The 11,861-nt window shown below is 45.6% G+C and overlaps 1 protein-coding gene across 1 annotated transcript; it reads left to right on the forward strand.

The window, feature by feature from the left end:
• The first annotated feature begins 9,992 nt into the window (after positions 1-9,992).
• Positions 9,993-11,479, forward strand: LOC135390032 (uncharacterized). Its single transcript, XM_064620052.1, has one exon. It carries the CDS (start codon positions 10,071-10,073, stop codon positions 11,298-11,300), a length of 1,230 nt encoding a protein of 409 aa, XP_064476122.1. The 5' UTR covers positions 9,993-10,070; the 3' UTR covers positions 11,301-11,479.
• Positions 11,480-11,861: the final 382 nt, after the last annotated feature.

Consider the following 11,861-nt stretch of genomic DNA (forward strand, 5'->3'; position numbering starts at 1 on the left):
AAGAAACATCCATATAGGGAAAGAAGATCCACACGGCAAAAAGGTCAATAGGGAAAGGGAATCTAAGCGAGGACGCGCGTGAATGTGTATATCGGATCGAAAAGAATGCTTAATAAGCATACTGCCCCGTAAGCATCGTATCATACTGCCAGTTTGTACATATTAGGTTAACCCGATATTTCCACGAAGACCGCAGGACCAGGGAACCAGGGACCACAGAACTTGTGGGAATCCGTCCGTCGAATCGCACTCGGTTGAAGGGCGCGACCTTCTAAAAACACACCAAACCGCCACGGGAAACAAAGACGCTGCTGAATGTTCTGTGTCTACTGGTGTGCAACGTGTATTATACAGAGGAATCCGAGGACTTGCACCTGATTCAATTAGATTACGCCAGAACTGGGTTGAATCAGGTCCAGCTGAACCCGATTACACCCGAGTTATTGAGGAAATATATTACCCCATTTCTCCCCCCCCCCCCTCCGATGCTGCTGAAAACTATAACAAAAAATGTCAGGTCGTACGGCATATATGCCTTCTGTCAGATTCACAAAAATTTGGAGACACACACATTAGAGTTTTGCAATAGTCCCCTGCTTCCTCATCCTAATAGAAGAAAATGGTCCGTTGTGAATCACATCTATTCGGACACGAATTGAGCAGTCTCTCGTTTTGCAGCAAGGTGTCATTGCATTCCGACAGTCACAACGTCAATAATTGAGTCCAAGTAGTTCACAACATCAGGAAACGTGTGGACGTGCTCTGCTACGTTGCTAATTTGTCAATCTCGTAAAGCAACAATCTGTTCCTCTGAAGCACGCTTGGGCACTGTGGTCTTCCTATGGCGAGGGGATCAAGCCTCAGAGCATGCATCCGACTGTGAGTGACATGCTGCGAGGTCCGAAGCCACTGCAACAGCTCTGCCAAACTGGGGTGCCGCCTGCCGATTCGACTCAGTAAGCCGTTTTGTCAGTCTTCTATACCATGTTCGCAATTCGAGGCCCGGTATTCTTGAACTGACCCCATATGCCTTAGATGATAGCATTTTCGATCCAGAAGCTCTCGAAGTACCAGGAGAAGTACCGGGTGATCAGAATCGATTCGACTGAACTGACGAATTTTCATTCGGACAGGGCGCCAGCAGACGGCTTGTTGGCGGTATTAGCGACCTATTTTTTATAACGTCTTCCTTGCAGTTTATATTACTTATTATTATTTGCTTGTTCTAAAAATATTGATTGTGGAGAATTCATGAAATACAGTAAGCAACAACAATAACAACGAGTGCTTATAGGGTACTTCGTTTTCGGGATAAACCTGATTTTTCACGAGAAGTTCCGTCCGGAACAAGTTTTCAAGAATTCGGATAAAACCGATATCTACCCGAAATTCTTGTGGTTCTTCAACTTGTCGTTCTCTGTAAACTGTCGGAAAAGTAAACCATAATATCAGAAAGACAGCTATTTGTCACAACCTATTTGTCCTCTATTTATGATCACCTCCTGCAGGAGTCAAAGACGAGCTTTTGTGGAGCTCGGGCAAGTGTTTGAATACCGCGGTCATTCACTACCCTTAGTTCCAGGCGGAAATATATAAATCTTCTTGTTTCTCGTCCCCGTGTCACAGCAGCGGCTTGTTTCATATGCCGTTCGTTTTACACGAAACTTCCCTGGGTGACATATCAAACAGAGATCATGGCGCCCGATTTCTCCCCGAATTCTCGGTTGTAAATAGCACCCGATTTTTCCCTCAATAATTTGCAAAATCATAAAACCCGAAAACGAAGATGTTTCGTCCTGAGGCGGCAACCTACCCCGGCCCTGTTGCTGTTAAAAATGTGATGAGGGCTTGAAGAGCTCGTAGCTGATTCGCTGGGTTGGCTGGAGGCAGGGGCGAATGCAAAGCACGCCAAGGGTTGGTACTACCTTACTTCTTAGGAGAAAAACATGTACACAAGGAGCCATGTCGCCATGCGAACTGCAACTGTACAACACAAAGAAGTTCCAACGTGGTCACGTGACAGAGGGAATAAAGATCCATACGGAAGAAACATCCATAAGGAAAGAAGATCCATGCGGCAAAAAGATCCATAGGGAAAGAAGATCCACTAGTGGATCTTCTTTCCCTATGGATCTTTTTTCCCTTTGGACCTTTTTTCCTGACTCGGACTGAAAATACTCATCGAAAAGTCCTCGGACTCATAATAAATACTAAAACACCTAACCACTTATTAAGTGTTTTTACTTGGAAAGCTTGGACCACTTTCACTTACGATTTCGCGTAGAATGCACTGCAATCTCACGTTTGTTGATGCAACGTGCACACTTGGCTGGGATATTCTTATTGACGTTTTCGCTGGGTTTTCCCGCAGACTTTCCGGACGAATGTCGGCACACTTTGCCCTGAAGTCGGCCCTGGACGCATACTAACTCCCTGTCACCCTCCTTCCTGCTGTCCCCTGTCCACGCCCGTACACCGCGTACAGCAAGAGTTGCTTCGCGGCGCTAACACGGAAAAACATTTTCTCCGTTAATTAGCACAAATGTAAAGTGGCACAGAAAGGCGTACGCCGCCCAGTTTCAACAAATCAGGAGAGAAGATGCCATTCGGAATGGCTAGGAGCACGTCAAGTTCTTTTTTAAAGGTGCGCGGATCGACGTGCAGGGTGATATGTAAAAATGAAAATGAAATGCGTGGTAAAAAGCAACAAAATGGACAAGCAAAAATGTATTTCAATACGTCTAGCGGTGTCACATGTTGCGTCTCGGGAGCCCCATATCTGTACAGTACAGGCCGCTTTATTGCAAGACACAACGAAGTAAATGCACCAAAGCTGACCCTGGTCGCTCACAGCGACCCCCTAGGCAAAGAAATCCTGCGTGTGAATAGTCATTTTAAAATGGAATTGAGTACGAATAAAAAGCGACTCGTTGAATGACCGTAATAGGATACATATACAGCATATGTTGGAATATAAGCATGTACGGTTATGTATACGTAAGTATATAGCTGATATAGCGCTCACTCTGTTTTATGCCCTCCATGATGCCGGCCTTACGTGTACAGTTTCGGGACTATCCAAATATATTCGGTTTAGAAGAAACATCAATTCGATTCGGAATTGGGACATTGAATTCTATGTTTGATTTGGAAATGGAATAGGATATATACGATTACTCGCTTCGGTGTTCCAAAAATCCAAATATTTACACCGTCCAAGTAAAAAGTCAACGTCCGATGTCAACCAGTCCGCGCGTACCAAAAGTGTGTACCAAAAGTGTGTAGTCTTTACACCATCTTTACACGTCGCACCAGAGGTCATTACTTAGCCAACGCGTTTTTTTCCCCTCGGCTAGACACAACTTCAGCTTCCAATTCCATGTCGCTTGGCTTACAAAGAAGTAGGGCATGTTCTCCGCACCACAAGTGAACCCTTTCTTCCCAGTACTGTGAACTCATTTTCCAGGAATGTTCTGACGCCTGGTACACCGAACATCCGTTCTGCCTCCACCCGTTTCTTTTGACACGCACATAAGGAAGCCGTTGACCCTACAAACCCAAGACCCTAAAAGGATTATAAATCCGGAGGGTAAGGAACGGTGATGCGTCAGTGTTCCACATACCTGCACCACAGAGACCTGGAAGGCTCCTCCTGCCCACAGCTTTCAGTCAACTCGCTGCATTCGGCGTGGAAGGTTGCGACTTGAAATTGTGGCTCCGTTTGAAGACAGCCATGATGCTTGATACTGCGTTCTGGTAAGTTACATTTCAAGAGGCCACTTTATATTTATGCTCGGTTGCTCTTTATATGTGTTCTGCAACAGGGACAGGGTCTAGACCGGTGCTTTATCCGACGTGTGACGTTTCGGTACAAATTTGCGGGATTTCCTTCCTTCCAAGTTCCTTGCAACCCGACACTGTACACACCCGAAAGGAAAACCTACAAGTCCACTTTGATTCCCATGTACTTTCTCACGTCCACGCAGTGAAGTTTCTATGGGTGACACTAAATGAACACCCCACTTGGCAACACCATGTTAATGCCGTGAGACGAAAAATGTTGGCAGGCCTTCAGGCGCTCTTGAAAGTGGCGTCACTATTTCCTCTTAATATTCTTCTTAAAATTTATTATGCACTAGTTCATTCACATCTGCATTATGTGTTGGAAATTTATGGTTTAACTTATCGAGGTGTTCTCCAACCTCCTTTGGCATTGCAGAAGCGCGCCTTGAGACTAATACCAAGGTCCCTCAATACTCTCCCTTAATACTGAGAATAGAACGGGGACAGTCGATTTCCTTTGCGTTCTCCGTATTGTCCGTCATGGGCATTTTTACGTTACTCAAATATAAGGTGCTACTATTCATGCACCTTACGGTTTATTCAAGGCATACTTCCTGCGTGGTCTTGTTGAAGTATTTCACCTGCTCTTACAGTTTAAGGGATGATATGTATCTCAGAGTGCTACAACAAAGGACTCGCGTTGGGGTACAAGTGTCCAAAGCTATGGAACGCACTCCCATTACAGTATAGACAAATGAATAATTTTCCAGCTTTTAAAAAACAATTGAAGGCCTTCGTTTTGTTGGAGATGTGATACGATTGATGTCAGCCTTGTTGTATCTTTTTGTGATATTAATGTCCCCCCCTTTCGTAGTATCTCAAAGTTATCTTTGCGACATATGAATACGTAATACTGTGTAATTGATGCAGATATCAGACCAAGACGTGCGTTTCTTGCTGTGTTCTATCATGTTCGAAACAGCAGCACAGGCCTTGTCCTCGCTCTCCCACACCTATCATGTGTATCTAGAGCTCCAAATAAAAATATTTTGATTTCATTTTGATTTGAAATAAGTCTCTCCCCCCCTCCTATCTTAGCACCATACTGCACGGCAATGTTGTTGCTGTTGGCTAGTAGTAACCCATAATTTCGAGGTACCGCACTTAAACGGAGAACTTCCCTGCATAACTCGATGAAGGCCAGCCAGGCTTCAAAAAGACATCGTACTTTCAGTCTTGTGATTTACTGAAGACGAGACATGTTCCCGTACGTCATTTTTGTGATAGCTCATATTCCATGCGTGTAATGTCTTAGAGAAGTGAGTGTGCCTCCAGCTATCAACAATCAGAAGGCCACAGCGATATACCCATCATTCGCTATAAATACTGGTCGACATCGAACTGTTACGCAGTGAAGTTCTGGTTTTAAAGTGCGGCGCAATTTCGGCTAAATTCATAGTTCGTTTCGTTGTCGTCCAAAAAATCATTGATTCTCATTCTTTAGGACAGATCACAGGCTGTTACCGCTGCCCACCGCCGTTGCGCACGGTCGCACTTCAACTCAATTTCTGCGATAATTATGACTCTGTGGTGTGAATTACTTCTCACGGTGCATTTTTATTGGTCTACGTAACAGTTTTATAGGAAGAAAACAGGGTGCTAAAAAACGACTACTGTGCTAAGTTTTCAACGTACTCCAGTCATTCGATGTTTCATTATCCTCGTTTTTTTAAATATCTGGATTGTTCTGAGCATTTGTCTCTTATTTCAGGCTAATTACAGTAACAGTTCTGTTGTGGCTGAAAGGTGAGAAGCACGTTTTGTTCATTCAATCTAATACTAAAGTGTCTTAAATTCTTTGCAAATGTCACACGTGCATGTGCACACCTGAAACGGGTTTTCCGGTACTTTAAAACACAGGTGGTGGTAATGAAACTGTTTGTCGAAGTCTGTCACGCTCAGGCGGGCAACGTCACGGCTATAAGTATATCACAGGGAGGGATCATGCGGTATGGGCCGACTTCACGGGGAAGTGCACTACATGACGTGCTCCTAGACCACCCTTACCCTGAACAATATCGCTCCCTTTCCCGATTTGTTGCAAATGGCAGGCGTGCGCTTTCTTGGTCCACATTGCAGGGTGCGTTCCAAAACAAATCCTCGAGTCGAGTAGGTCACATGACCGAGTTGTACCATGTGACCACAGAGTACGCGCCCGATCGAGTAGCTTTGTGAACGCGTAGGGGACTCCGACCGAGTTAACATGGAGGCCAGTGCCGTCACTGCTCTCATCTCGCGTGCGTCAGATTTATGTTACAGAGACGGCAATAAAGACGACTGAGAATGTATTGTGATTTGTGAGCTGTCTACAGGAGTCACCATGCCCCGTCGTACTCTTGTCGGCCCATTTAGCTTTTTCAGCACTTTGTGTATCTAGTTGCATTCAGAGATTGCTTGTCTGGTAGTATTTCTTCCAAGACACTTCAGAATAATTCTTAAGCCCCTCTATTGACATTGTCGTCATTTATTCGTTAATTTTTTATGGAATGGAAGTTTTCACGTACCATTAGCTACCCCAAATGTATGAAGTGGATACATCCCGTTGCATTTGGTAGTCAAGAAAAATGTTAACATCATGACGACAGCAGATGAAAAATACAAAAGCTGGAAACTGCTGGTTGGAATCCTGGAACTGAGGTAGTGGCGCGGGCGTGGTTTGGGTCACGAAAATGTCCGCGGCGTCAGAGTCGAACGTGAGCTTAACCGCTGAAACAAAAAACGTAATCAGAGCGCGATGAAGCGGTTCTGATAGTACACGTATCGCGAAGCGCGCAAAAGCCTCCTGTTTCATTCACCTTGAAAGAAGTATGAGCTTGGGCGAAAAGACGGGAAATTCGTGACAGAGTTCTGTCATGTTGTCCCTTCCTTCCACAGCTTAGAATTTACCCAAGTTCCACACAATAATTTATTCCACCAGCTAGCCTGCGCCTATGGTACATATTTTATCTTAAACCTGTTCACACGAACGTACTGACAAACCGTCTTACAACTGTGAAGGTAAAGGCTTTCCATCTAAAATTCCATTTCCGACACGCGCACACAAAAGTAATAATAATGCTGGTCAGTAATAGCCCTTGCTCCGAATAAGGTTTTGAACGTTGTTTCACATACACTCTAAGAAAAAAGGTGTAATTGTACTCCTTTTTGGGACTAAATGCATTGCCACAAAATATAGTCCCTTTCGGGAGTAAATGCACGGGAGTAAATGAACGTCACAGAGTAGAGACTGAATTTCACGTTGTTGTAAGAGTCCCATGTACGCAATTCGTGTGCATGCATGACAATACTTTGAATCAAACCGTCAACCGCGATATATCGAGTGATATAAAATCTTGCGAAGATACATAGGGCACAATTTTCGAAGAAAGAAGCGTTAACTGTTTCTTCCGCTGTGAGTGGAAAACTTCGAAGTTGGCTGAGTTCTATACAGCCTTCTGGCATCAAATTGGCCAAGAGCACATATTTACGTAGACTGTTGCATTCGGAAGACCATTTGCGAAGTTCAGTGACAATTTGCAGTCCTGGGGAGTAAACGTCGTGGTTACGGGGCTAAAATGAGGAGTAGCTGCTGTCTAGTGGACTAAAAGCTGCAATTACTCCCCATTTTACTCCTTTTTCTCTTAGAGTGTAGAGCTGTGCCTTTACAAGGACCACGTGGCTACAAGGCAGTGAAACAAATAAACATTGCAGGGCAGCTGTTAGTGAACAAATGCTAAATAGATAATGGAAGAGCAACGTACATGAAGACAAAATAGAAAAGCGCACCAGCGAGACTCATTTTGTCCTAGGAAATGTATCCGGCTCATATGTGCTTGGGCGTTCGCCTGGTCCTCAAAAGCCATGTCGCACAATCCGCATCGGAAGAGTGTTGCCATTTCGGTGTCCAGTTGTGTATTGATGATCCGTCGTGGAGTTCAAGGCTTTTCGACAACCACACGTTCAGCTGGTTTCGATACCGCGCTTTCGCGGAAAAGAGCAGACGACAAAGGCCTGACGTCATTACTCGAGCGAACCTTCCCTGACCGGCCTTCAGAAGAGAGTTGAATCGAGTTAACTCTCTGGTTACTCCACCTTGTTTTGGAACGCGGGTAGTGACGTCATCAAGTTCCTCGACCCGGTTTTGGAACGGCGCTTCGGGTAGAGAGCTACTCCCGAGTTGATTCGAGTAGGTTTTGGAACGCACGCGCAGTTGTTTTAACATCCGCGCCTTTGTCGTCACCGGCACGTGTTATAGCGTACGTGTTAGATAGCGTTATCACTTTTGACTTGCTGTAAAAGCCTTCTTGCTTATACAGCAAAAGTCAAAAGTGATAACGCTATCTCCAGTCTGTGAACGTATCCTACTGAACGTTAAAAGAGTCGTGTGTCCTACTCGCCAGTACTTTTGTTACGGTGCCTTTACTTAAAAGCGATTAATTAGCTCTTAAAATTTTTGGGAATGTATTTAATTCACGACCATGGGTACACTAATTATCTCTAACTCATACCCGGAGCGGGATATTGATGTGTTCTTGGATAAATAAACAATCTGTAGCATCATCACTTGGACAATGTTCGAGAAGTGCGTTTGATGCGGTTTGAACTGCGCATTTTACGCGCTATTGGCCTTACTATAGCGAATATTAGTAAACATCCAATAATTCTGAGTAATGTTATGACTAGAGCTCGCATTTTTAGGCACGAACAACCTTGTTCTAGGCGCCTATAAAAGGTGCTAAAAATGCCGTTTTGGGCACTAAAATGGCATTATAGCACTATGAATTGTTGATTTTCTTCATCTATAGCTCGGAGAGTGCAAAAACAAAGTGAATAGATCAGTTCCATCCGCAAGAACAATACCGTAAATGGGAGCTGTGACTGCTTTTCGAATCTTCTTTCTGCACGAAATGCAAAACTTATCCATCCTGGCTTCTATAGCCATTGCCACCGGTTCCACGACACTTCTCAGAAGAACTTGTCGCGGGCAGCATATGGGCGATATGCGAGATGGGCTTCGGGCATCGGAGGCCAGAGTCTAAGGCTCAAATTAGTCCTCGAACTTTTTAAGCTTCGCTTTCTAAATTTCGTTTTCAGCATTACCACAAGGCTCGCAATAGCAGTCAAATATGGGGGATCGCTTCTGCTCACACTTGACGCGGCGTCACTTTCGCTCCCCTGACCTTGACTACCCGCGAGGAGGGTAGCTTCTGACAAGATGGAGTATGCAGGCCTGCTAATGGATGAATTCGTTTCTGTTACCTTTCCCTGCTTGTACTTACAAATTCGTTACGAAACGTGCCTATGTTTTATACTAACGACCCGCGAAACAACACAATGCTGGAAGGAAGAGAACGCCCTACCCCAAAACGTCGGTTTACACATCGGATTCCCGCTCTCCCCTCCCTCATCATGCGCTCCGACAAAGACCCCCCCACACACATACACACACCAAAACCGAGTGTCTGGATCCGCCCCTGGCTTACATTCCAGTACCTTTGAAACACTCGCTTCTTTCACACGATGACGATCGATGGTTTCAAAAGGACGTGCGACGTGACGCATGTCAATTTCGCCTGGACAACGGCGTTCCGCCACCACTTTGGGGCCATTATAGGCATTTTTCGATGTTTAATCGGAGTTTTAGGCATCTACGTCAAAAAAGCCACTGACGTCGTAATAGGCATTTATAGTCAGTATCAAATCGATACAGGAGATTCCCCAACCTTCAGTTCGTGCTCCTGTATCGAAAAGGCACTATTAGAAGCACAGGCAAAAATAGGCACTTGCCCAGGGATCCGGAGTCTAGGTGTAAATTGCTCCCAATATGTGTACGGCTGAATGAATGAATTTAAGCAATGATATATTTTTACGATTTTACTTGGTTTTTCTCATAATACGTGCTTTTTCCAGGACCTGCGTACGTAGCCGCAACCGAGACCACTTCGTACGAGCCCCCAAGACCCCAACACCATGGTGGGCCTGAACCGCAGTCCCGTATCCAAGCAGACGCTAGCTCTCCCCACGACACGTTTCCCAGGCTGACGGGTGTGAAGCGGTACACCATACCGTCGAAACATGAACGAGAACATCCTTGCTACGGATCTCCGTTCGGATTTCGTTCATTGGCGGACACTAATTGTCAGAAGTACTACGCCTGCATTGAAGTGGGAAGAGGCAGGACGAAGGTCTTGTTCAGCAAGGTGGACTTCACGTGTCCACAAGGCGCCTACTTCGATGCCGCAGCTCAAATGTGTAAGACCCGTAATAGCGCAGAGCCGTGCTTAGATACCGTGCCAAAAACATCAAAAACAAAGCTGCAGCCTTACGTCAAACTTGTGCAACTCGACGGTGACATTCTTCACGCGAATGCGAGCGCTTTCTCCTGCGTCAATCGCACCAGCGGTTATTTTCGGTTCCCAACGGACGGTCACTGCGGGACGTTCCACGTGTGCAAACTGTTTGTGGGACCCAGAGGGGACATTCACCTACTCTACATCGCTGCACAATGCCCGTCGAGTAGCTGTTTCGATGTCGGCACGAGGAAGTGTGTGAAAGGTACGCCTACGAGTACGTTAGCAGCCTTCGCAGCTTCAAGTACCCCCGCAAGATTAGAGGAGCTTCAGGTTATTGGAAGACCGCAACACTTCACGTGCGAAGGCAAAGCTCCCGGATTTTATGGAGATCCTCGGTTTAACTGTCGAGTGTACCATATCTGCAGAACGTTCGCGATACACTACGTGAAGATGTGTCCCAGGGGTACCGTATTCTCGCAGCGCAGGAAGGTGTGCGTGCTGCCTGCAGTTGCTGGTCCATGCACGTCGGAGCTGCAAGACGATGTTGCCTACAGCCAACCCGTCACCTCGAACTTCTCCTGCTACGGCAAATTTTTCGGGCATTACACAGACACTAACTGCGCGGCTTATCACATATGTGGCCTCGCGGGATCTTCCACCTTCTTTTGCCCTCCGGGAACGGAGTTCAGGCACACAACTCTGGCATGCATGCCCGCACGAGGCGTAGACTACTGCAAGAGGATTTCTGGAATACCGGCGCTAACTCTGGATTTCGTTGCCGATCACGTCGCTGAAGAGATTCGGGGCGCAGTCCTATCGAATGGCACCTTGGCTGCTTCCAAGGGAAGCCTAACGACACCAAGTACTAGAGGGCACGACATGGAATCCAGCTACGGAAAATACAAGACGTCCAACTTGGACCACTTATCTTCCAACAGCATTACAAATGAACCATTGGAATCCCTCTTCGAAATTACTACGTCATCGGCTGTCACAGATGAAAGCATTCAGCTTGTTGCCGATACCGAATCTCACGTCATGGACCTGTTGCAAATAATTGCATCCCAAAAAGCAAGTCGCCCAGAGGACCGCATTCCTTCCGGTGCAAGCATGCAAGACGTGATCGAAGCCCGCGAGGCACTGAGAACTCTCTTCTTCCGCATACTCGCTCAGTCTGAAAACTGAGGATGAGCGTGCTTCTCTATAGTCAAGTTAAAGGTTTTTGTTTCACCTGCTTATGGTCAGGTGACGCAGGTTCCTTCCTATGTGTGACAATTTTCTCAAGAAAAAAATATGCTAGTACATCTATACTCGAGCGTGGTGTACTATATACTAGATGTTACTAGATACAGCGAATAAATAAAGTGGCGTTATTCATTATGTCTCGTTTCGTCGCAGGTGCTACTTGCTGTAAGAAGCAAAATAAACTGAAGGGGTTCCGAGTGCTACAGAATATAATTGCGGACCATGATGCGCAAGAGAAACGAGATGATGCGCCAAGGCTAGCTTGAATGCGCGGCCGACAGCAAGGAACGAAACCGAAACTGAAGACATGTCGCCCTCCGTCTGTTCGTCCATTGAGAAAAGGGCCACAATATTACTTATCATTTATCGATTTATCGATATTCGTCAGGTAATTTAAAATATAACTGTCACGAACCATGCCAAATATCTTTAACAAAAGGTAAAATAGTGTAATCGTAAACCGATTTTATTCCGGAAGGTGGCACTCAAAATGTTCTGTTT

The sequence above is a fragment of the Ornithodoros turicata genome, chromosome 3 (assembly GCF_037126465.1).
Source record: "Ornithodoros turicata isolate Travis chromosome 3, ASM3712646v1, whole genome shotgun sequence".
NCBI classification, from domain to species: Eukaryota; Metazoa; Arthropoda; class Arachnida; order Ixodida; family Argasidae; genus Ornithodoros; species Ornithodoros turicata.

What these genes read in the sequence shown, in the direction of transcription:
- LOC135390032 (XM_064620052.1), top strand. Translation starts at nt 10,071, where the DNA reads ATGTGTAAGACCCGTAATAGCGCAGAGCCGTGCTTAGATACCGTGCCA.